This window comes from Furipterus horrens, unplaced genomic scaffold (genome assembly GCF_987537825.1).
Source record: "Furipterus horrens unplaced genomic scaffold, mFurHor1.1.pri manual_scaffold_2, whole genome shotgun sequence".
Classification (NCBI taxonomy): Eukaryota; Metazoa; Chordata; class Mammalia; order Chiroptera; family Furipteridae; genus Furipterus; species Furipterus horrens.
The window spans coordinates 59,371,587-59,398,454 of record NW_028327172.1 but is presented as its reverse complement, the minus strand read 5'-3'; the positions used below and the strand labels follow the sequence as shown (position 1 = coordinate 59,398,454).

Below are 26,868 nucleotides of genomic sequence, written 5' to 3'. Positions count from 1 at the left end.
GTGTAAACTCGTGGCTGTGTCTGCACATCTAGTGTCTGTGCACCAGGTGTCCTGCCCACAGGGCCTTGTTTTCCACATCCACCCTCTGGCCTTGGCAGCCCAGTGGGCTCAGGGGGATGGCTGTCCTGCTCCTGACTCACGGGTGAGCGTCACGACTGGGAGCTGGTCCGGGGCTAGCTGGCAGGTGTTTCCTCCAGGGTGCGGGGAGTGAACTCTTCCTCCCCAGCCTGTGCTCCTGGACTCCGATGCCAGTCCCAGGCCCTGCATCAGGGCGGGGGACAGAATAGTGACAGGCTTGGAAGCTGCCACGTGTCAGCTTTCCTTTCTTGGGTTTTCCCTCTCTGGGTACCCACTCTTCAAGCACTGAAATTGTATATTTTCTTTTTAAAAAAATCCTCACCCAAGGACAGTTTTGCTGTTGTTGTTGCTGCTGCTTTCAGAGAGAGAGGGAGGGAGGGAGAGGAACATTGATACGCGAGAGAAGCATTGACTGGTTGCCTCCTGTACGTGTCTGGACTGTGCATCCTGTGCACCTGGACCAGGGATCGAACCCACCACCTTTGGTTACAGGATGAAGCTCCAGCCAAGCAAGCCACACCAGCCACGGTTGAAGTCATAGATTTTGATCTTGAGTATCTAAAATTTGCTTACCTGTGCTATTCATTCTCTTGAAAATTTACAACCAATACAAAAAGAACTAGTTATCACATTTCTTTAGCCCTGAATGTGGACCACTGGAAAGGAAGAGGCATTTGGTTTTGCAGTAGGAGGGTAAGATCTTGGAACAGTATGGCGAGTGATTCAGAGTCCAAATTTCAACTCTCTGCTTACTGGCTGTGTAAGTTACTCCCTTTATGTTTTGCTTTCTTCATTTATAATACAGAAACAATAATATCTTCTGGGAGTATATGTGCCATGTGCTTATTACAATGGTGCCTGATGTATTATAAATACTCAACTCTAAACCTTAGTTATTATTACCTGGGTTTGAATAATCTTAGCTCATTTGATAAAAAGTTTTGATTTTTTTGAACATTATCTGCAAAATGAGGGGTTAGCCAATCTTTTACTCCCAAAGATCAATATCTATGCCTCGCCAACTTGTTCTTTTTACCTCGCATGCTTCCTTGGTTTTAAAAAATTGTGCTTGCCGAACTTCATTTGTTAAATCATAACCCACATGTCACTTTATAAAATACCTGAAAGAGCTCACAAAGCTCGTTACTGATAGTGCCTGGGGCAAGGGAGATGACCCCCGAGGGACTGGACCATCCCTTCCACTCCAGCTTCACACACTGGCATCCCCACAGCAGGAGGCAATGGCCTTCAGCTATTTTTGGTCCATGGAACAGGTAACCGAGTTGACCCTGAACTGGAAGATGCTTCCCATTAGCTTTTGAAATGCTCTGGGGCCCTCATGCCAATGTCTTTCAGGAGTATCATTCTGAGTAGTATACATTCCAGCCATGCTAACAGAAGGAACTGTTCTGATCCCCTGACAAAGACACAACTTGTGTTTGGAAAATCCAAGAACAAGTTATTGCGGCTGGCGGAGACCATTTTTATGACAATAGATGCTTTACATATCAGCTCTTAAAATTTTTCACAATAATCTTCCAGGCAGTTATTATCCCCATTGAATACATGATGAAACTGGGCTCAGAGACTTGATCTGCTCAAGTTCAACTAGCTAGAAAATGACATTGCTGCTTAGTATTTACTTCATATATTAAGTCATATAATTTTTAGTTTTTTCTGAAGTAGTAATGACCTCTATTTTATAGATGAGGAAACTGAGCCTTATCAAAGTTGAGAGACTTGTTCAAGGTCACAGAGCTAAGAATTAGCCACGAGAAAGTTGAATGCAAGTTTAATGCTCTTTCTTCAATAGCTGGTGGCAGCAAACCAGCTACAAGATGCCTCCTCTTTGGCATCCAGGTGAGCCTTGTGAGAAGGCATCAGTCCTCCATGGCTTTGTTGTTGTTGGAGGTGGTGGTGGTGGTGGGAACCTACCTTGGATGTCATCATTGAACATGCAGTACTTATTTCGGTATTTGTTGAGCAGGCGGAAGGCATTGGCATTGGCGAAATCTTCAAACTGGATGAGGCAACTTATTCCAAACCTGCGAGGAGGGAGAGAAAAAATGTGTGATTACCTCCTGAGGCTGATCCCTGGCCTATCCCAGCCTGCACTGGTGAGCAGGCCAGGGTGTGCAGCTTGGCTCATTCACTGGGGTTTTTACCACCTGGCTAGGTCCTGGACTCCTGGCTCTGCCTGTCTTATTATGGATGAGGATAGGGAAGGGAGAGAGTAGGGGCTCTGGGCTTGGTGGTCAGTAGAGTCCACATCAATATCTCCAATGTGGGCTGGTGGCTCTCATGGGCTGAGGATGGCAGACCCTAGGGGGTAGTAGAAGGCCTAAGATGGAGTCTAGTCTCTCTGTGGCCTATGGCCTATGGCCTGTGGCCATCTGAAATCCCAGCAGAAATCTCATTCTAAACCCAAGTTCAGGCTAGAGAAGCATTGGGGCCTGGGTAGCTTCTGAAACCTCCCTATATCTCCCTGGGTGGATCTTGAGGCCTCAGTTTCCTCTGCTAGAGACTCTTCTGGGTTCGGGCCTTATTCCCTGAGAAGATGCAAGGAAGTTTGGGAAAGACCACTACCTTTAGCTACTGTCATGTACTCACACCTTAGTGAGGTGTTCTTCATATTGAAGGAACAGAGAATCAGTCAAAAAAGCAGAGCACCAGGCCCACCTCCCAGAGATTCTCACTCAGTGAGCTGAGGGTGGGTCTCAGCAAACTGCATGTTTCCCCCTCCAGCTTGACTGAGGTATAATTGACAAATAAAAATAGCATACGCTTGACTTCCTGCCAAGATGGAAGCCTGGACAGACACGCTGGATCTCCCTTCACAACTAAGAAGGAATACAATTACCTCAAAACTAGAGACAACCAGAAGTTCCAGAAAATCAAACTGCATGGAAGTCCAAAAAACAAAGATATAAAGAAGAAATACTTATCCAGACAGGCAGGAGGAGTGGAGCACAGGCAGAAAGGATGCGGTGTGGTGGTGGTGGTGGTGGTGATGGCGGCAGCAGCATAAAGTGCAGTCACATGTTTTAAAAAGTGTGGAGGACACCTGGGGAGTGTTCCCAGCTCCTGACCGGACTTCACAGCTCACGGTCCCAGCGCCAGGGAAAATCAAACCTCATTGCTTCTGACTGTGCAAACCAGTGGCAGTAGGGGCAGATAAAAAAGCTGCCAATCTCTTAGCAGAGTCCGCTTGTTTAAAGGGCCCCCACAGTCCTAGAACGTTAGCAGACCCACCCACTCTGGGAATGATAGTGAGAGCAACAGCTAGAGAGGCACCAGTCCCATATAAAAGCGGGAGAAGTACCTAAAAAAGGGGTGAGTGCTGAGCAAGCAGCATTGCTCCCTCTCTGACCTCTGCCCCACATACAGCACCACAATGTGGTGAAACCAGTCGTCCTGTAGTGATGAATCCCTAAGGCTCCGCCCCTTACAGCATAACAGGAGCAATAGCTCTACCTAAGACACAAGGGCAAACAAACACAAGAGCCTGTCAAGATGAGGAGGAAGAGAAGTATGGCCCAAAAGGGGGAACAGATCAAGGTTCCAGTGGGAAAACCAAGCAATGAGGAGATAGCCAACCTAACAGACGCAGAGTTCAAAATACTGGTGATAAAGGTGTTTACAGGCTTGACAGAAATGCTTGAGTATGGCAAATGCATAAGGGAAGAAGTGAAGGCTATGCTAAGTGAAATGAAGGAAAATCCACACAAAACCAGTGGTGAAGGGAAGGAAACCAGGGTTCAGATCAATGATTTGGAACATAAGGAAAAAAAAAAAAAAGTCGACTAGTACAGAATGAGGAAACAAGAATTGAAAACCATGACGAGAGACAACTTTAAACGTGTCAACATCCGAACCATAAGGGTTCCAGAAGGAGAAGAGGAAGAGCAAGTAATTGAAAACTTATGTGAAAAAATAATGAAGGATAACTTCCCAAATTTTGTGAAGGAAATAGACATATAGGTCCAGGGAGCACAGAAAGTCCCAAACAAGCTAGATCCAAGGAGGACCACAACAAGACACATCATAATTAAAATGCCAAAGTTTCAAGATAAAGAGAGAATCTTAAAAGCAGCAAGAGAAGAGCACAGAGTTACCTACAAAGGGGTGCCTATAAGACTATCAGCTGATTTCTCAAAAGAAACTTTGCAGGCAAGAAGGGACTGGCAAAAAGTAGTCAATGTGATGAAAAGCAAGGACCCACAACCAAGACTACTCTATCCAGCAAAGCTATCATTTGGAATGGAAGGGCAGATGAACTGCTTCCCAGACAAGGTAAAGCTAAAAGAGTTCATTATCACCAAGCTATTATTATACGAAATGTTAAAGGGACTTATTTAAGAAAAAGAGAATCAAAACTATGAACACTAAAATGACAACAACTCACAACTATCAACAACTGAATCTAAAAAATAAAAGCAAAATCCAACTAAGCAAACCAGAATAGGAACAGAATCATAGGTGTGGGGATCATTTGGAGGGCTATCAGCTGGGAGGGGAAAGGGAAGAAATGGGGAAATCGTGCAGGGACTAAGAAACGTAATTGGTTGGTACAAAATAGACAGGGGGAAGTTAAGAATAAAATAGGAAAGGGTGAAGCCAAAGAACGTATATGCATGACCCATGGACATGAACTAAGGGGAGTGGGATTGCTGGGGGAAGGGAGGTACCGGGCAGAGGGGAGCAAAGGGAAAAAAATTAGAACTATTGTAGCAACATAATCAATAAAATATACTTAAAAAAATAGCATACGCTTAAGGTGTACAATGTGATGTTCTTATATTCATATCCCTTGTGAAATGATTGCCTCAACCAAGCTAACTGACACATGCATCACCTCACACAGCTATCCTTTTGTTTGAGTGGTGGGGACACTTAAGATCTCCTCTCTTAGCAAGCTTCAAGAATCCGATACAGTGCTGATTGTGAACCGTGGTCCCCACACTGCACATGAATCTGTGTTTTCAGCAAGCACCCAGGTGGTTCTGGCCTGACAGTCTAGAAGAGTCTACAAACACTGCCTTGGCTTTGTAATGACATGTGGGTTATGATTTAACAAATGACACGCTCCCAAAGCTGCCTGAGAGACCTTATTTACAATCTTGTATGCTGAAACTGCCTCCTAGATTTCCAGGTCAGGATGAAGTCTGTATTTCTTGAAAAATGACTAGATTTATGACATTTTTGCTGTTAACATTGTCTGTGAGAAAGGTGAGAGCTAAGAGTTCTGTTCTTTTACAGGAGGGTCCCTTGGCCTGGCCTTTCTGCACATACCTTCCCCCTCACTCCCCCCATTCTTGCTGTTCGATCCTGGTTTTGTCAGTTTTGTTGTATTGTGCTTCCAGAAGCAAGAGTGATGTGAATTATTAAAAATCACTTAATCCAGGACAAAAAAACATTTCATCTCATGAGTCAATTTTTGACCAATAATACCTGAAGTCATGTTCACTGAGAAAATATGCCCTGACTGGTCAGCATGGAGTGTGGGGCATGTGGTAAGAGGAATGTTCTGCCATTACCAGCCAGGTGTAACCTGGAGGCTTGGGACCAGCTGTGGAAAGAACGATTTATGACCTTGCTGAAAAGGTGGGTGGAGCACACACTTCTGTGTGGGCTTCCTGTGCTATGGGGGGCATCTGTCTCTGATGAGCCTGGTGGCGATGGGGGTTGGGTAGCAATGAAATGGCCCAGAAAACATTTTTTCCGACCTCATCATTTTGTGCATGACTTACCCTATACAGTAGCAATGCCAGTAGGAAGGTAAATATTTGCTCCAGCCGGTCCTTCCAGAACCTTGGTGAGTTAGGGCTGTTGGTGGGGGATCTGGAGGTGGGTATGTGTTACAGCGGCAGAAATGAAGAGGCAGTGACTTGTCACATTCCAGGGCTAAGAATTCTGGGCTGGAGTCAGGAGGCTTGTGGACTTGACCTGGCTCTGCCACACACCATTGAATGATCTTGCACAAGTCACTTCGCTGCTCTGTTCTGCCTCAGTTCCCCCATCTGTCAGTAGGCACAATGATATCTGCCTGGTCAGCTTCTGTGGGCTGTTTTGAGGACTAAATGCAGGGTGGCTTTTCAATTTTAAAGTGCCAAATACACGTGTCATCCTGGTCACAATTCTTATTCACAGTCACAGAGCAAGTGCTGATGGGGGTAGGGTGGGGGCTCACTGTGTTTCCTGACCCACCATCCAGCCCCCTTTTCCTTGTACAATGAAGAGAAATGATATATAAAACCTTCTATGCACAAATATAATGATATGCTCACGAAGACAAAATTTACTCAGAATTTTTGTTGAGGGTGTGAATTTCAAGTATTTGGGTTGGGAGGGGGAACAGAATGTCTTTGGTTGCTGGTGACATTTTGCTATATATAATCCTCACAAGACTCCCAGTGTGGCTCCACAGCTAGCCTGGAGCTAAAATGCTGAAAAGGTCAGACAACAAAAGAATGTGGTACTTAGTCTCTTTTCTCTTTCTGTCTCCCCCTCTCTCTCATACACACACACACACACACACACACACTCTTGAACTTTAAACACCACCACTCTGAGGCAAAAAATAAGGCAAGAGTTATAAATAAGCACTTTTGTTCAGTGCAGTGTTACTGTTTCATATTATATTCAGTTTTCTATGAGAACCTCTCCATGGAGCAATATGCTGAGAAACCCATTAATTCAGCTTGCTTTAATCCTAACTTGAGACTGTTAAAGGCTTTGCGATCACCCATCCAATAACCTAGACTCAGCATTCCCAGACCTTCTTGGACTTACGCACCTCCAGAACCCTATCCACCTGCGACACCCCTCCCCATGGCTGCCCCCTGGACCTTTGCTCACCAGAAGCCAGTCCTTCCCTGGAATTTCACACCACTCATTTCTGTCTCTGACCTCAGTCTCTCCTTCCACCTCCCTCACTTCCACTCTTTTGAGACCGCTGGATCCTTTGCCATTTTCTTCCATTTCCTTGGCCCCTCCTTTAAGGTTTTTCATGAAATCGGACCACTAGCCAGTCTGGATTGAGGTCACTTCAACTGCTCTCTTAGCATCATCCATTTATCCACCTGTCTGTCTGTTGGTCCATCCATCTATCTATTCACCGATCTATTGATGCTTTTGGAAAGAGTATATATAAAGGAGTTGGTAAAAATTTATAATTGTGAATTTGCCTGCCAAGTTGTTAAACTAATGAAAAGCCAATCAAGAACAAAAACAAAATTTCAAAGTGAAAATTTAAATGGCTTAGGTGAAAATAAAAGTTTTCTCAATTCATCCATGGACATCCAAATACTGGCAATGAGCTTTCAGCACAACATCAATTTAAATGTTAATTGTAACTGCCTTACATATATTCATAAACATGTTAATACTAATAACAACGGCAACAAAAATGACTAAACTTTATTGAGTGTTTACTACCCGCTGGGCATCTCCCTTAGCTCTGTACCTACTCTCTCAATGAATCCTGCTTTCAGAGGAGTCCTGAGCTGCAGATGTCACTGGCCCAGGTGTTACCTATTTTCTGCAGTCGGAGAGTGGCAGAGCTGGAATCTGAGGGAGAACTTACTTTAGTTTAGCTCTTGTGGCTATATGAATTTGGAAAAGGAAACTAAGTAGGTGATAAAGTTGGATTTCTTTGCCCATTGAGAAAGGAAGTGCCGTGTGATGAAGAAAACACCACCCTGGGAGGCAGGAAAGCTGGTTTTCTCTCTGTCTCCTACATAAGCTCTGAGTCCCCTCTCTCTCTGGGCCCCAGCTTCCTGCTCTAGAGTGCTGGAGGAGTCCTATGGGCTACTTAACATAGGGTTGGAGGAGATGTGCTAGGAGCTTCCCTCAGCTATTTCAACAAGTCCAAAGTAGGGAGGTCTGACGATCCTGAGTCAGAGCAACATGTGGCAGAAAAATCTCCAAGTCAGTGTTTCAGAGCCCTTTCTGAGCTGAAGCACACCAGAGCAGCTGCATGTGCAGCACCCAGGCAGCCCCCTCCCCACGGAACAGCTGGAGCTGCAGTGGGAGCCCCTGCAGGGAACCCTGCTCACGCCCCCTCCTCAGAGCTCCAGGCAGCTTTCTGATTTTAGTGCTGACAGTGTATTGCTGACATTCTTGCCTGCAGAAACCGCTCACTGCTCACCAGGGAGGCTCCTGCTTATCTGTCCCCTTCTGCACTTTTGAACTCTTCACCCTGAAGCCCTGTCAGGGGCTGAGGACCATCTGATGCTTCTCCAGGGGAGAATTCCTGCAATGGAGAGAGAGGCACCTCCCCAAGCCGCACACAGAGCTGCCCAGATTTCTCCAGTCTGGGGACTCAGCCTTGGAGCAGCCAGGGAAGGCATGCCAAGGCCAGGGGTCACTTAAAGACTATTGGGGGGTGGAGGATGGGGCAGATGTTTATATTGTTGTCCCCCAGCACTGAGGCAAGAGGAAGCCTGCAAATGGCGACCTGTACCTGGGAACCCTAGTGAGTTGTGTGTGACAATGTGACAAGACCCCGGTCAGAACCAATCGAGCCGGGTACCTGCCACCTGGGATGCAGCTTCCCAAGGGTAAGGTGGCTGTCCCACCCTTTCCTCCCAGCAAGCCAACCGAATGCTGCAGGCAGGATGTGTTGAGAGCCAAACATTCCACTGGCTGCCGACCTGGTTTCTCTTTGCATAGATCAGGCCCTGCCATTCTTTCAAACACCTGGCTCTGACCTCTTTCAGGCCTGAACAAACACAAGGGACCTGGGAGGAGCAGGTGTACTTGCTCAGCCTGTCTCCAAACAAAATGACTAAAAACCACCACTCGTATTTCCATGGGAGCCCATTCTGTTCCCCCAGTGAAAAACACCCATACACGACTCCCACAGCAGAGGCTCTGTGAGAACGTCAGTTATCACCTGATGCAAAGTTGTTTCTTTTATTTGTGCTTTCCTTCCAGGAACTAGAGCTGACAGAAACCATGAAAGCTCTGGGTCTTTGTTTCTGTTTTACATGTTCCATTAATCTCAAGCCCCTTAAGAGGCTCTCAGTCAGAGTTTCCATGGCTAACCCCATTCGGGAAACTCTGAATGTTATATGTAATACATGCAGTTCAATGTATAGTAAAGGCTCTGAAAAGTTCTGCATTAAGAAACCTGTTCAACCCAGCTTTTCTAAACTTATTTGACCACAGACCCTCCCCTCCTGCATCCCACCCTCCCACCTGTGGTGCTGCACACTTTGAGAGACACAACCCTCTGCAGAAAGAACTTTACCAGGTGGGCCAGTGGATTCAGGGCATGGCCGTCGCTCCCTGGGAAAACTGCAATCACCACTTCTGGTCAGGATCTTATAATAACTGATCTCACCTCCTCCAGGTTTATTCCCCGCCCCCCCCCCCCCCGCCCCCCAATCCATCTTCCCTGTCCTTCTAGATACAGATCTAGGCAGGCCACTCGTATTCTGACAATCCTTACCGGGCTCCCACTTTCTCTGGAATTACGCCCAGTCTCCTTAGGTGGTGTTCACTTTGGCTCCAGCCTTAATGCTTCCCATATCGTTGTGTGATGCTGTCTCCCCATCATTGTGGGCCCTTGCAGCACAGCTCCAAGTTTTTGCTTAAGCGCCTAGAAGGCCTCCTGTCATCAGGCCAACTCCTACTCAAGCCATAAGTCCCAGCTGAAATGTTACCTCTTCTAGGAAGGCTTCTCTGACCCATCGCTTTCTCTACTGTCAAGGTAGCAGCAATTCTCTCCTCTGGGCTGTCATGATCCTTTGGACACCTCTCTATAATTGCACATATCAGACTGCACCCCAATTATTTATTGACATTTCTGTCTTAATTATTAAAGAAATGTATACGGTGGGGGAATCTTCTTTGTGTCAGGAACTATCTTAGGTGGGATATAAAACTTCAATTCAGCAAATATTTCTAAGTGGCCACTGTGAATCAGGGGCTGTCTTATCTGCTGGATTACAAAGGCAAATACAAGAATCTCACTGTCTGATGGGGACACGGGAAAATAACACAGCAGCTGCAACAACACCCTGTGGGCAAGGGTCCACCGAGGTGATGGTTATTAAGGGCAGGCTGGGCTGAGACTGAGGTGCTGAGATGCACGAGGGGACATTTCCACGAGCAGCAGACTCTACATGAGGCTCAGCAGAGAGGAGCGTGAAGTTCAGGGCGTTGTGAGCAGTCCAAGTCATAAGACAGGATGAGGTTCTCAGGCAGACCATGTGCAGTGAGCAGGGAGCTGAGTCAAGGACATCGACGTCCAAAGAGCAGAGGGGTGGAGGAAGAGAGCCCAGCCAAGAAAAGTGAGCAGGGGAACCTGCTTGGGGGAAAGTGGGCCAGCAGAGCAGAAGTGTCAGATGCTGCTGAGGTGTCCTAAGAAACAGGGACCTCGAAGTGTCTATGGGAGTTGGCACTTAGACGTGGAGTGATGGGAAGGGAGTCATTCTGCAGGGCATTCAAGGGTAAGGGGAGGAAATGTCATTGATTATGAATTTCAAGAAGCTTGGCTATGAAGGAGAGGGAGGACAGCTGCCACTGGGGGATGTGGGACTAATTGGTAAATTCATTTTTGAGACGGCAAGTGTGCACGTGAGACAGAGGAGCCAGCATGGAGGGAGATGAGAGAAGTAATGATGGGGAGATCCTAAGGAGATGTGAGGAGGTGCGAGGAGGTGGGAGTGAGCATCCCATTAGCATGTGAAGGTGACACAGCCCCTCTCTCTAGGACCTCACAGCATCGAGGAGGGGATGGATTAGGAGCCTTCCCACTGCAGCTCCACCACTGTTTGGTGTGAGGACTGGCCATTGTGCTGGGAAAGGAGCCACCAGGACGGCAGGGGAACTGCTCTGCAGGTGAGAACACTGGAAACCATGGGCTGGAGGAATCGGGAACACTGAGCCTGAAAAAGAGGAAGCCAAGTGGAACGAAGCCTGATAATTATCTTTAAAAAGACGAAGGCCTGTTCTGTTTATGTGGCCTTGGGAAAAACAGAGCTACCAGGTAGACGTCAGAAGGACGCACGCTTGAGGGCCACAGAAGGCAGAGAGTTCTGACACTGGACGGGAAGAGGCTGCCAGTCCCTGGAAGTGTTCCAAGGTTGCGGGAGCTCCACTTGGCAAAGAAGTTGAAGAAGGGATCCGTGCAGGGGGTGGGAGGGCCTTATCCTTCCCAGATCCCTCACTGGGAGATTTCCCTGGTGAACCTGGCTCTGGCAGCCAGACTGGAGGGCTCCAGTGGCTGGTATTCTGGCCCAATGGGGAAAACTCCCACCAACGTAACGAGACAGTCACAGGAAACAGCAACTTCTAAGCAAAAATCCCAGAATAATGTGGCCGTTCCTTAGTCACTGTTCTGAGAGCAGTCCCAGGCCAGACAGAAAACACTTCAGGAACAGTTTGGATTTCCTCCCCAGTTTCCCTGTTTGTCTGAGTTCCTGGGTAAGCACGCAAATGGCGCCAGAAATCCCAGTGCTGGGAACAGGACGGTGGCTATACGCTGACCCCTTGACCTCTCACAGGTCAGAGGCCAATACTGAGTTTTCCCTCTAGGGCACAGCAGCTCACTCCTCAATTTTCTGCACAGAAAGCCTGTGCACTTTTCCCACCCACCAACCCACGAGCTGGTTTGGAAATGTTAGCATTTGAGTTGTCACAAGCCCACTGATGTCCTGCAGGAAGCTTTCTTCTCTGATTAGTTTGGCCCATTTTGATCTCTCAATTCAGGTGAACTACCCTAGTAAATGACCCAAATAGTCTGTCATACAATCATGTGTCAACCTCCTTGGAGTCTAAACTGCCCCTTGCTCGTACAACTGGCCAAATTCTACCTTGAATTATGAGAGTCAGCTAGGGGTGGAAGACAGTCAAGTTGGAAAACCCAGTCTGTTTGTGTGGGCTTTTGGGACCCAAGTGAGCCAAAGTCTGGGAGGTGAAGGAAGGGGAAGACTAGGTTGGTTTAGGGCGGGGCAGGTGTCTCACTCCCCACTGGAGGGTGGGACAACGGAAGAAGGAGCTTTCACTGACCCCCCTCTCCTGCCCTCGGGACAGATCAGCTTCAGGCACCCATGTTAAACACCAAGCAGACATGCTGCTGTATGCCCAGGCCCTATGCTTACCAGGCTCCCTACACATTGCTGAACAAATGGAAGCATGTGGCACCCGAGCAGTGGCTGGTGGCACACATCTCACATGACATCACCAGCTCCCCTGGAACCTCACTCTTCTTCTCTAGAGGCCTCAGTGACAAAATTTTTTGTATCACAATAGCTCAGGCCATTTCCTTTACCCTCAAGGATTCACACGTTCACACAGAGGAGGCCACTGTGGGAGGGCTTTCCCAGCCAGGCCGGAAGAGCAGGCAGCAGAAAGTCCGGGGTAAACAACTTCAGGTTTTGGAGTCAGATGGGTTTCTGGTGGGTCCAGGCTCTTTTCGATTTCTCACTAGGTGATTTTGGACAAGTTACTTTACCTTTCTGAGCCTCAGTTCTTGATCGCTAAGGGTTGCTGTGATAATTTAGTGTAAAGCAACGAGCACAGAGTAGGTGCTCTGTAAAAGGGAGTTGCTAGCTCTTCCCTGGGCAGAAGGACATGACTTTCAAACCCAACCCAATGTCTCTGGCCCTCTGACCACCGATTTCCCATCAGCCAAGACTGACACTGCAGGCAGGGCCGTTAACTGGGCACATGTTCCACCCACTCCATTCCAGCAGTAAATCTTTGAACATATCTTCTTCTCTAGTCGATTGTAAGCTCCTTGAGAACCATGTTTATTTCTGACTTATCACTATGTTCAGTAAATAACTCAATGCTGCCTTAAACTATTTTATGACTATGTTATGTGTTCATATTACAATCACAGAAAGAACTAAATGTTTTAGGACAGGTCTCTCCTTTGTACTGGACACACTATGGTTGCACAGGGAAAGCACATAATATATACATGCTGAAAGGAAACTTGGAAAAGATTTCATGGATTTTGTGAATTAGGGCAAACAACTGGATAGGCTTCCCTTAATTCTCTGACTGTGGGGAAATAATGTTCTCTCTGCCTCAGTTTCCTTACCTCTACAGTCAGAGAACTGGATCAGATGGGTAGGCATTTCTTGCTCAGGTATTTTAAGACTATGAAATCATGTTCCTAGGGAGGACCAGGTGCGGAATAAGGTAAGATACAGATGGACCTACAGAAGATACTCAGTGTGCGTGAAAATACTGACCAGTGACTGTCTCTGCTGAGGAAGACTCAGAATGTGAACGCTCTCTTGAAACATAAGCAGGGCTTAGAGCTAACAGTTTTGCTTTTTACTGTCTTTTAAAATTAAAGTAAAATCTTGAAACATTTTTTGTAGTCTGGATGCCATAAGCTTGAGGGTTTTCCTTTGTTTATAACATTTTAAATGCACTAGAAGAAGCTTGGAGCCAAAGAGCCTCTCAGCTACCTCCCTCACTCCTCTCCTGGGAGTAGGTTGTACAGAGAGAGGGTAGGGGGAGTGGGTGCTGTTGTAGTTTGTAGAGAGACCTGCAGGGGGTGCCTAGCTCTAGTGAATGGAGGGTTAAGGGGACCACTAGCCATGGGTGGTTATGAAAAAAGAAGCAGGAAGTGCCAGCTAACTGACCCAGATGCTGCCAAATTTTTCCACCACAAAAAAGAAATGATAATTATGCGATGTGATAGAGGTGTTAGCTAACACTATGGTGGTACTCATATAGCAATGTATTAATGTATCAAATCAACATGTGTATACTTTAAACTTACACAATGTTATATGTCAGTTACATCTTAATAAAATTAAAAAATAAAAAAAAGAGGGTGTTTTCTCACTGTCAGTAGCTGGAGTTTTGAAAATGGGGGTTGATGGCTGTTCCCTCCAGAGCCCGCTCCCCCCCTTATGGTGAGGCAGGGTGGGGCACTGACCGTGCCCTAGAACAAACTGGAGAGAGAAGACACCAGTATGCTAAGTAGGATAGTTTACATAAGACCTTTCCATTTATCTTCCTTGCCTATTGTATCAAGAAGGTGTCTGGACTACGTTGAACTGTCTTTTCTTTCACGTGAAAAGAATTGTAAGAGAGTGTATCCAAGTTAGAGGGTGGGTTCTGGGGTTAGACCACCTGGGATCACAACTTGGTTCCACCATTTGCGAAAGGTGTGACCTTGGCCAGTTCCCTAAACTCTCCGTGCCTGTTTCCTCATCTGTAAAGTGCGCATTCATTCAGTGTTTATTGAGAATCCACACTGTACTAGGCATTGTTCTGGCTGCTTGAGATGAAACAGCACTGAATAGTAGAGACAAAGATCCCTCCCTAAACTTCTATTTTAGTGGGATAGGACAGTGATTGCACCTACTTAATAGGATTGTTGTATTAAGTGAGTCAATATCATGAGTTGCTTCGTTGTCCATATGAGCTGAGACTAGCCTAGCATTCAATTCACCAGAGGGGAAAGGGTGGAATGCTTGCTTATTTATTTCTTTACTATTATTTTTTAACACAAGGAACTGTCTTTAGGAAAGAAGGGGTTCCTATAAGACTATCAGCTGATTTCTCAAAAGAAACTTTGCAGGCAAGAAGGGACTGGCAAGAAGTATTCAATGTGATGAAAAACAAAGACCTACAACCAAGATTACTCTATCCAGCAAAGCTATCATTTAGAATGGAAGGGCAGATAAAGTGCTTCCCAGACAAGGTAAAGCTAAGGAGTTCATCATCACCAAGCATTATTATATGAAATGTAAAAGGGACTTATTTAAGAAAAAGAAGATAAAAACTATGCACATTAAATGACAACCAACTCACAATTATCAACAACACAACCTAAAAAACAAAATAAAACAAAAACTAAGCAAACAACCAGAATAGGAAGAGAATCATAGGTATGGGAATCATTTGGTGGGTTATCAGCTGGGAGTGCGGAGGAGAAGCAATGGGGCTATGGTGCAGGGACTAAGAAGCATAATCGGTTGGTATAAAATAGACAGGGGGAAGTTAAGAATAATATAGGAAAGGGTGACGCCAAATAACTTACATGCACGACCCATGGACATGAACTAAGCAGGGTGGGATTGCTGGAGGGAAGGGGGTTACTAGGTGGGGAGGAGCAAAGGGAAATGAAATTGGAACTACTGTAACAACATAATTAATAAAATATACTTACAAAAAAGGAATTATAATAACCAGTGTTGGCAAGAATTCGAGAAAGAGGGCACTGGGCAGTTTGTGTCACAAACCCTAAAAATCTGGCAAATCCCATTCCCCAGCATTCACACTTCTAGGAATTTATCCCAAGGGGGAATAAGAGGGTATACAGATATTAGTTGCAGTAATATTTGTTATATTTTAAAGTGGAGATGTCAATGTTCAAGTGAAGAAAATTAAATTTGTAAACATAAAATGGGAACCTAGTAAGTTCTTCAAAAATAATGCTATAGAGAGACTTCTGGCCAAGATGGAGGCCTAGACTGACACACCCCATCTTCCTCCACAACTAAGAAGGACTACAACTACCGCAAAACCAGAAATAACCAGAAGTTCCAGAAAAGAAATGGAAGTCCAACATATGAATTTATAAAGAAGTGGTGCTTGTCCAGACAGGTAGGAGGGGCAAAGCCAGGGAGGAGAGGTCAAGATGTGCCATCTGAGGCAGCAGCAGCAGCGATGGAGGCAGGACAGTGGTAAGCACAGATACCTGTATTTAGGGGGAGGCAAGAAGTGCCTAGGGAGCACCCCAAGCTGCAGACCAGACCCGTTAGCTTGCGATTCTAAAGCCAGGGAAGGCAGACCTCCATTGCCTTGGACTGTGAGGCCCGGGGGTGGGGGATGGAGATGGAGGAGGAGGCTCCTGGGCTCTCAGTGGAGAGTGAATGGCAGGAATCCATCTTGGACTCCCACCCCCACAGAAAACACCACAGCGTGGTGAGATGGGTTGCCCAGTTGTGATGAGTGCATGGGGCTCCGCCCTCTATAGCGTAGGAGGTGTGACAGCCCTGCCCAGGAAGCAAAGGTAAACACAAAATGGTCAGGATGGCACAGATCATGATAGAGATCCCAGTGACGCAGCTGACCAGACAGCGAATATCTAATCTAACGAAGCAGCAGATAGAAAATCTTTCTGAGGCACAGTTCAGAGCTTTGGTTATACAAATGCTTACAGACCTGACAGCAGATCTTAAACAAGACGGGGAAGGAATGCAGGCTAGTCCTGCTGAAATGAACAAAAACACATATGAAACAAGTGGTGAGGGAGAAAAAACCAGGATCAAATCAACCAATCAGAACATAGGGAAGGAACAAACAGTCAATCAGTGCAGAAAGAGGAAACAAGAAGTGAGGAAAATGAGGAGAGGTTCAGAAACTTAGCAGACAGCTATAAGTGGGCCAACATCCGAATTATAGGGCTGCCAGAAAGTGAAGAAGAAAAACTAGAAATTGAAAAATTATGTAAAAAAATGATGAAGCAGAACTTCCCTAACTAGAGGAACAAAATAGACTTACAGGTCCAGGAAGCACAGAGAGTCCCAAAACAACTGGACCCTGGGAGAACCACACCAAGACACATTATAATCAAAATGTCAAAGATTAAAGATGAAGAGAGAATCTTAAAAGCACCAAGAGAGAAGAAGAGAATTATGTACAAAGGGGTCCCAATAAGACTATTAGCTGATTTCTCAAAAGAAACTCTGCAGGCAAGAAGGGACTGGCAAGAAATATTCAAAGTAATGAAAAGCAAAAACCTACAGCCACGATTACTCTATCCAGTGAAGCTGTCATTCAGAATAGGAGGGCAGAGAAAGTGCTTCCAGGACAAAGTAAAACTGAAGGAGTTCATCAGATCCAAACCACTGTTATATGAAATGTTAAAGGGACTTGTTTAGGAAAAGGAGGATCAAAACTATGAATATTAAAATGAAACTGTATCACAACAACCAACAACAGAAGCTAGGGAATTGAAACAAAGCCAGACTAAGTAGCCAACGAGAGTGGGAAAAGAATTATAGGTATGGGGAACATTTTGTGGGGAGGTCAGTGGGGAGGGGGAAGGGGGAAAAGGAGGGAGATGGGACAGGAATTAAGAAGCATAGTAGGAGGGAGCGGAGTACATAGGAAGAGGTTGAGAAGAACTATATGCACAACCAATGGGCCTGGACTAAGGGGGGGGACAACTGGAGGGAGGGGGGTCACTGGGTGGAGGGGAACAAAGGAAAAAGAAATTGGGACAACTGTAATAGCATAAACAATAAAGCATATTAAAAAAAATGCTCTAGAACAGTAGTTGGCAAACCATGCCCACTGGCTAAATGGACATGCCTTCTTCTTTTGCAAATAAATTTTTATTGGAACATAAAAAAGAAAAAGAAATCCATTATTTTTCTCTAATTATACAAGAAATGCCTGCTCACAAACAATATAACATTATAGAAATGAGTGGCCTGGTAAGCAAAAATCCCTGAAAGTCTCATGCCTCAACTGGAATCACTGTTAATGGTCTGGTATACATACATGCATCCAAATACTTCTTTCATACCATATCTTTATGGAATCATTTGTTTTTAGGACTTTTCCTGCCCAGTTATCCAACTTTATTAAAAAACAATCTGGCCCTGGCTGATGTGGCTTAATTGGTTGGAGCATTGTCCCATAACCGAATGGTTCCAGGTTCGATTCTCAGTCAGGGCACATACCTAGGTTGCCAACCCTATCCCTAGCCTGGGTGCTTACAATCCCTGGTCCAGGCACATGTGGTAGGCAACCAACTGATGTTTCTCTCTCTCTCTCTCTCTCTCTCTCTCTCTCTCTCTCTGTGTCCCTCCCCTTTCCTCTCTCTCTAAAAGTAATGAAAAAAATATATTTGGTGAAGATTATTTAAAAATACAGTCTGATTAAGCCTAATAAAATGAATGCAGAATAAGGTGAGACTGTGTAGGCCTATGTTCCAATGAGCAGGACACAGACCCCATGGAGAGACAGGAGAAAATGAGAGTGAATACACCATGCACACGCCTGTCTGGCAAGAAATAATAAAGCTGGGACTTGGAGATTCCAGCCTTACTCATCCTCTCTCCCTCAAGAGTAGTTCAGAAGAATCTGAATAAAACATCTTGGTGGCCCAGTCCTTTTCTGGATAATCAGGAATAGGAATGGAGGGTAGTAATTTTTGAGGATTTGGGTTTTCTGATGGTGTTTGCCCTACCATTGGTGCATGCTGCTGGACTTCCATGACTGCTTTTCATTTAAGAAGTTTTATTTGTTTTTTTAAAAAATCTGCCTATTTTTTTCCCTACAGTGTTGGGTACTTTCCTTCTTACTTAATTTGTTTATATCTTTAAGTACAGCTTCTTTATAATCTTTCTCAGAATATGCCTTTTTCTTGGGGTTCTAGTTGTTCTATTAGTGTGTATCTGATTTTCCCACGTGTGAATTGTTTCCGTGTCGATTATTGTGAATCATGACTTTGTTTTCATTGGAGCACTGTTTTTCCCCTCAAAGAATTTCCCACAGTGTGGGTATGGGAGTGTCTCTGCAGGGAAGTTTTACTTTGCTTTCTGCCAGGTTCTCCAGCCATATCCCTGCAAGGAGACAATACTCATTTATTAACTTGGGAATTTTTGCACCATGTGTATATTGTAAATGTGAAGTTTAGATTTACATGTGGTGAAGGTTTGGTGTTTTGGTTTCTTCCAGGAAACACCCCACCCCCACCCCCGCTCCAAGTTCCTTGTCATTTCCCTACCTATGTTGGGGAGCAGAGCCTACTCCTTCCTCATGGCATGGGTCAGGGGGCAGCCATTTGAAGCTCCCAGTTTTCTGCAGCTCTCAATTCCTGCCTTGTAGAGCCCTCAGCAGTAGACCCTGCCTGGGTGCAGACCCATTTCCAGGCCTGGATGATGATAACGAAACAGCCACGAATGTGAAGGACTTTCAAGGCTGGGGCAGAAGGCCCTGCAGCTCTAACAGAAATGACGAGGTGAAGGAGTAGCTAGAAGGCTGGGTGGCTGGGTGAGGCAGTGAGGGAGAGGGAGGGAGTGTGAAGTCATTCAAGGCTTCCTTCCAGCTCCAGGAACGAAGTATGAGGGTCTGCATGTGCAGCCTCTTAGTAAGTCAGGATCAGTGGGTTGATCATGGAGCAATTTGATACTTTTCTATCCTTGGGCAGGTTTCTGTTTTTCATTATGTGTTGTGTAAAAAGATGTTTGGTTATGCAAGGGGAAAATATGCTCAGAATAGTGGGTCTGTAAGGTCCATGCAACGCTTACCTGAAACAATTGCAGAAAATATGAGATTTTACCTCGACATGTACACACAAACATCTCCACCTGGTGGAAGGGTGTGGGCCAAGTTAAACTGATTAGGTTTTGGGGGCAAAGACCAAGTTTTTTTTTTTTAAACTGAATTTATTGGGATGACATTGGTTAATAAAATTATATATGTTTAAGGTGTACAATTCTATAATACATCATCTGTATATTGCACTGTGTGTTCACCGCCCCAAGAGCAAGTGTTTATTAAATGCACATCCCTGGGGATCTGAAAATGGAGATTAATCACACCCAGTGTTTCCAGGGCTGTTTAGTTTTTGTTACCCCCGACCCCCGACCCTAAGGTTAGCATTGGGGTAGAAGAATTGGGAGAGAGAGGGAAAGTAGTACTGGAATGATGGGGATGGGTGAGTGGAGGATTATGGGAGGACTATGGGAGAAAGTGATGGATATATTAACAGGCAATTTGGTGGTGCAATGGGGCACCACCAAAGCACTGCCTGAGGAATGTGGCTTTGGAAATTACCTAAATTAATAATAATAATAGCAAACATTATTTAAGTGTTTACTATTATCCAGGTATAATGTTAAGCATTTTACATGCATTGTCTTAGTTATCCAACATAAGCAACTCTACAAGTTAAGTTTTAAAAATGCATTTTAGGAATGAGGAACTACAGGCATAGATAAATTAAGTATCAGTAACTTGTTAATAAGTGGCAGGTGAGAGGTTCAAGCTCAGACAGTCTAGCCCAGGAGTTTGTCCTTTTAACAACCGTTGTTAATGTGCGGGGTCTTACTAGGGTCCCCTTTCTTAGGTGAGGTACTTACATTCTATAAGCTTCTGTTTCCTCATCCTTTAAAATGAAGTTAATAATAGTACCTCCCCTCAGAGCATTGCTGTGAGAATTTAATGAACAGGGTATTAAGTGCTTTTTATCAGTCTATACATAGTAACAAATTACATAAAATGCAATTATTATTATTATCATTATTAATCCATTGAGGGAAATCAGGAGGAAAAAAAACCCCTCTATTCCTTCATTTTCTCTGCTATAATGTAACTTTCAGGTCTGGGCATAGTTTTGTTCCTATTCTTGATATCAGGTGATAAAATCAGGCTGTTGAAGGAAACTGAAAATGTAACAGCCATCTGGCATTACTGACTCCATTTCCCCAGTCAGTGAACTTCCTGCAGTGCATTTTGGCTTCAGTCCTGAGACTGGGCCTTGACTAATGAACCGCACACTCTCAGTTGTTCAGTCTGCTTGGCCACGAAGGAAATGAATAGGTCCTAAAGAGCTGAGTGCTGTTTTCCATTTTGCTACAGCTCTCCAGTCCCTTTTGTGACCCAGAACGGATTCCTTGCAGGCATGAGAGTCTTGCAGTCATGCTACATCCGGCTCCCATTCTGCTGGGAAAGTGTAGGAGCTGGACTGTCAACAATTAACCACATGAAGCTGAGACTGGAAAACTGTCCTGCTTCTTCAGAGGTCAGAGAAGCTAGAATGAATCCCAAAGTTCCTTTTGAGCTTCCTCTGATGTGGTCAAATTCATAACCTTCAGTCCATTCTAAATCATAGCTAGCCTGGTGAAAGCTTTTAATCCCTCAACCAACCAAACAACCAATGGCCCAACTCCCACCCTCACTTAACCATGGGCCCAACATGAATAAGTCATGCTCCCTGCACCCTCCTCACCCCCACCCTAGAACTACCAGTCAGGTAGAGACGTTACAGAGTCTTGGGACCTGAAGAAGAAATGATTCTCAAAGTCCTTACTTTGCTCATGTGATACTTGAACCTCTCTGCAACAGTCTAGGCACATCTTTGCCTAATCTCTGCTCTGTGGAAAATGAGAGACCAAAAAAACTTTAAAGAAGAGCTCTAGACAATTATAGAAGAGATGTCACAATGAAGAGCATAATTCATTAACCAATAAATTATACAACCAATAAGTTAATCTATGATTGCAAACTAGGAAAGAACTTAGAGCCAGGTTGGTCAGGGCAGATGTCCTTGGGAAGGCAGAAGTTGAGTAGGGCCATTGCTGTGGCTTCTGTTCTAATCTTCTCTCACATTCTGTCATTTTAATACTCCCATGGCTCAAGAATCTACCATGACTCCCCATTGTTCTCTCCACCAAGTCTCAGATAAGGTATTGAGTAGATTGGTAGTTTTCAAGCATTTTTAGCAGAAGAATTCTTTAATTAATGAAAACTTGAGCAGGACACTGATACAGAAAGCTATTAAAAACAATCAAGTGTTTCTTCAAGCAGTTTAAATTTTATATGGTAGGTGGGAAATACTTAATTTCTAGCACCCATGCTGTACCTCTGCAAATGCCTGGGCTCAGGGAAGCCACTGGACTTGATGGCTGAAGCCCTTTCTGTTTTTGAACTCTGATCATTATGACCCTCTGCCTGCATTTCAAAGCCAATCACAGCCTGCTCCATTCCTACTTAACCTTATTTTAAACCAATACACATTCACTACTAGCTGGGCCAGTCTTCTAGAGTCTTCTGCATACTCCTTGCCTTTCCTGTGTTCTTGCTTTTCTCATGATGTATTATCTATATGGAATGTGTTCTTTCTTCCTGTTGCTTATTCAGATTTGAGCCTGAATTTGTGTAGTTTCCATCCACTCCCAATGATCTGATTGCTCCTTTCTCTAAATTCCCATTAAGCAGCATGACAGTCAACACAAAACGGTTGAGACCTTAATTCTCTAATTATCTCCAGTTCAATTTTTTTTTTGTGTGTCTTTTTGGGAGGTCTGTAAGATTCTTGAGGACACAGGCCATGTCTTTTATTTCTTTTGAATCTCATTATAGTGCCCAATAGAGTGTTGGGCATGTAATTATTATTTAAAAGCCCTGGAAATGCATGATTAGATACATTTTTTGGTGTGTGTGTGCTGCTCCTATCTTTCTCAGAGTTTCCATGATGAGTTTTCTCACCTCAGTGGTGAAAATAAGCTCAGTTCTGAGAGTGCTGGACAAAGTACCTACAGCTCCTACCCCTTTCTCAGAAAAATACATCCCCTCATGGGGCAAGTTTGGAAAGTCAAATTCCAAAAAATAGACATATTTGTTGGGAAGGTGATGTGACATTCTGAACTTCCAGAGGAAGCTTTTTTAAAAAAAGTATATTTTAGTGATTATGTTGTCACAGAAGTCCCATTTTTTTCTCCCCTCTGCCCAGTACTACCCTTCCCTCCAGCAACCCCACGCCACTTAGTTCATGTCCACGGGTCGTGCATGTAAGTTCTTTGGCTTTACCCTTTCCTATACTGTAGTCCCTCTCTATATCGCAGTTCACTTATTGTGGCCTAACTGTATTGAGGGATTTTAAAAAATATTATATTTAATTATTTATTGTGGAATTTTCACTATATTGCGGGATTCTGCGGTACTGTATACGTATGTTGTTTAAGTTACGTAGGTTTAAGAGTGTAGAATATGTTTAAGAACATAAACAGTGTTTATAAAAGTGTGGAAAAGGTTAATAAGGGACTGCGAATAGTTTATAAGTGTGTGGGGAGGGTTTATAAAGCCTTAAAATATATATATAAATACTAAAATAAATGTAAGGTTCCTACTTCGAGGATTTTCACCTTTTGCGGGGGTGTCTAGAATGTAATACCCACGATAAGTGAGGGAATACTGTATTATTCGTAGCTTCTCCCTGTCTATTTTTACCAACAAATTATGCTTCTTAATCCCTGCACCATTTCCCCATTTCTCCCCCTTCCCCCTCCCAACTGATATCCCTTCAAATGACCCCCATACCTATGATTCTGTTCCTATTCTGGTTTGCTTAGTTGGATTTTGTTCTTATTTTTTAGATTTTGTTGATAGTTGTGAGTTTGTTGTCATTTTAGTGTTCATAGTTTTGATTCTCTTTTTCTTAAGTAAGTCCCTTCGATATTTTATATAATAATGGCTTGGTGATGATGAACTCCTTTAGTTTTATCTTGTTTGGGAAGCACTTCATTTGCCCTTCCATTCTAAATGATAGCTTTGTTGGGTAGAGTAATCTTGGTTGTGGGTCCTTGCTTTTCATCACATTGACTACTTCTTGCCAGTCCCTTTTTGCCTGCAAAGTTTCTTTTGAGAAATCAGCTGATAGTCTTATAGGCACCCCTTTGTAGGTAACGCTCTGCTTTTCTCTTGCTGCTTTTAAGATTCTCTCTTTATCTTGAAACTTTGGCATTTTAATTATGATGTGTCTTGTTGTGGTCCTCCTTGGGTCTAGCTTGTTTGGGACTCTCTGTGCTTCCTGGACTTGTATGTCTATTTCCTTCGCAAAATTTGGGAAGTTTTCCTTCATATTTTTTCACATAAGCTTTCAATTTCTTGCTCTTCCTCTTCTTCTGGAACCCCTATGATTTGGATGTCGGCATATTTAAAGTTGTCCCAGAGGTTCCTATGCCTCTCCTCATGTTTTTCACTTCTTGTTTCCTCATTCTGCACTAGCTGACTGTTTTTTAATTCCTTATGTTCCAAATCATTGATTTGAACCCTGGTTTCCTTCCATTCACCTTTAGTTTTGTGTGGATTTTCCTTCGTTTCATTTAGCATAGCCTTTACAGTACTTCTTCCCTTATGCGTTTGCCATACTTAAGCATATCTGTCAAGCCTGTGAGCATCTTTATCACCAGTGTTTTGAACTCTATGTCTGTTAGGTTGTCTACCTCCTCGTCGCTTAGTTCTCCCACTGGATCCTTGATCCGTTCCCTCTTTTGGACCATACTTCTGTCTCCTCATCTTGACAGACTCCTGTGTTTTTGTTTGCCTCTGTCTCTTAGGTAGAGCTATTGTAGCTGTTACATTGTAAGGGGCAGAGCCACAGGTAGTCATCAGTACAGGCAACCTGTTTCACCATGTTGTGGGTCTGTATGTGGGGGAAGGGTCTGATAGGAAACAATGCCGCTTGCCCCCTTTCCAGGCATTTCTCCCATTTCCATATGGGACCAGCGCCTGTCTAGCTGTTGCCCTGGCCATTGTTCCCAGAGTGGGTGGGTCTGCAGATGTTCTAGGACCATGGGGGCCCTTAAAACAAATGGACACTACTGAGAGACCGGTAGTTTCTTCCTCCACCCCAACCCCCAATGGTTTGAACAGTCAGAAGCAATGAGGCTTTATTTTCTCTGGTGCTGAGATGGTGAGCTGTGTGGTCTGGTGTGATGCTGAAAGTGCTCCTCGGGTGTTCCTCCCTAGTTTTTTAAATGTGTGACTGCACTTTCCACTGGCCTGCTGCTGCTGCAACTGCTGCTGCCACCACACTGCATCCTCTCTGCCCTGGCTCTGCCCCTCCTACCTGTCTGGATGAGTGTTTCTTCTTTATATCTTTGTTTGTTGCATTTCCATGCAACTTGATTTTCTGGAACTTCTGGTTGTCTCTAGTTTTGAGGTAGTTGTATTCCTTCTTAGTTGTGGAGAGAGATGCAGTGTGTCTGTCTAGGCCTCCATCTTGGCCGAAGTCCCCCACAGGAAGCTTTTTATAAGAAATCCTCTGAACAAGACAGTCACAATTCTTTATCTAACTAATGTATCTGCCATCTCCCTCTTATAAGCTTAGCAGCTAACATGAAGTCAAGGCTTAAGGCCAGGAAATCAGGCCTGAGCATGTGCTGGGTGATGGGGAAAGGCAGGCCTGAATCTCCCCATGATGTGTCCTTTGGATCAGGGTGCCTGGATGGGTGACTGCTTTCCCCACATGTGGAAGTACAATTACGTCAATCCTGTAAACACCTTAAATACGTCATGACAAAGGTCAGAAGCAGCGAGCCCTACCTGTGCAGGAGGTTTTCAAGTGGGAGGAAGCTGTCAGAGCAGCAGGTGCCCTGTCAGGATGGACTGCCATGGTCTTTCTCATGGGTCTTTCTCATGTAGGATCCAGTGGGAAGGTGTGTGGGAAGTCTCTGTGTCCTTTATCCCTCACCCGAAGCTCCATTTTGACTCTGAAAGTTGGGGGTAACTGGGGCCACCCACAACATGCCTGTTCTGGGATGTGGTCCAGCAGAGCTTCTCACACTTCAATCTTTGCATAGCTCTATTGGAAGCATCAAGAAAGCTTCAAAAATACAGATGCCCAGGTCTCTATCAGACCTACTATGGCATAGGGGCCTGCAGTCTGTTTTCCTGATAACTCCCCTGGTGATTCCGATGCCAGGCCAGGTTTGGGAGTCATAGGTCAGTATTTGCAGGCTGACTTTTATAGGATCCACTGCTCTGTTTCAGAGGGGGCATGGGTGAGCATGAGGGTGAAGTGTATCTCAGGGAGCAGATTCCTGAATGTTTTTATAACTCAGAAGAATGAGTTGCTCTTTCATGTCGACTGAGTAGACAGGTTGGTTTAGCTTTTGAAATATCCTGAACACCTGGAGCAGAAATATCTTCAACCTTCAGGTTCCTTTGGCCTCTCAGTTGCTATAGGAGTCATAGAAGGACCAGCAGGTATGAGTGCTTATCGGGCGACAGATGCTTAGGCCACCTGGCTCCCCACAGATGCAGCTTAGCTACGGCACAGAGCACACCTGCCACACCTCATTCCCTCCTCAGGGAAGACACGGAGGATCAACCATGATGCTCTTCCTATTGAACCTAGAGAGGCTTTAGAATCCTAGCAATCAGATCTGGCACAAGGAATGAAAATATTTTTATCTGCCTTGCAATTCCTGCCAATGATATCCTAGTCGAATCCTTAATTTTGTGAGCACTTTGACTTGCAGTTGTCCACAGGGCATGGTTCAGCAAATGGCGGTGAGCCGCAGTCTCTTCTCTCTCTACTCCTTTCCCTAGCTGAACTCATCTTTGCCTTGACCTTAAACATCATTTATGAACTGGCAACTCGCAACTTCATATTTCCTCCCTAGCCCTCTTCTTGAGCTCCAGGCTTATACACAGACTCAGAGGTTAAGAAAGCTTAGAGGTCAGCTCACAACTCCACTGGATACATAAAAATGTCTTTAAATGAAAATCACCTTGAGAGCAGGACTGTTTATTTCTCTATGGGTTGCTGACTATGCCTGGAAAGTGTCTTGTATACAGCAGGTACTCAGTAATGTATCATAGTGATTAAAAAAAAAAATGGCAGTAGCCTGGCTGCTTGGCTCAGTTGTCTGGAACATCATCCTGGAACCCAAAGGTTGCCATTTCAATTCCTGGGCAGGGCATATGCCTAAGTTGCCGGTTCTGCCACTGATTGGGGCACCCATGGAAGGCAACCAATTGACATTTCTCTCTTTCCCTTCCTCTCTCTCTAAAAATTCAGTGGAAACATGTCTTTGGGCGAGGATTTAAAAAAATTGACAGTAATATGTCTTTATTATGGATTAAACAAGTTTATGAAATAACTATTTGTAATCTTTAAAACAATGCACTGAAAATAGGTCTTTTTTTTAACACAAATTTTTAAAATTAATTGTTTGTTTATTTTGTTTTATTTTTAGAAAGAGGGGAAAGGAGAAAAAGAGGGAGAGAAACGTCACTGTGTGGTTGCCTCTCACTCATGACCCCAACTGGGGACCTGACGTGCAA

At 44.6% G+C, this 26,868-nt stretch overlaps 1 protein-coding gene across 1 annotated transcript in view; it reads right to left on the bottom strand.

Annotated features, from left to right (window-relative positions):
• ME3 (malic enzyme 3) overlaps nucleotides 1-26,868 on the bottom strand; it is a 200,044-nt gene that overhangs the window by 23,391 nt on the left and 149,785 nt on the right. The window contains exon 7 of the mRNA XM_090265758.1: nucleotides 2,014-2,123. Within this exon, the coding sequence (XP_090121884.1) occupies nucleotides 2,014-2,123 (110 nt within the window). The remainder of the gene's footprint in view (nucleotides 1-2,013; nucleotides 2,124-26,868) is intronic.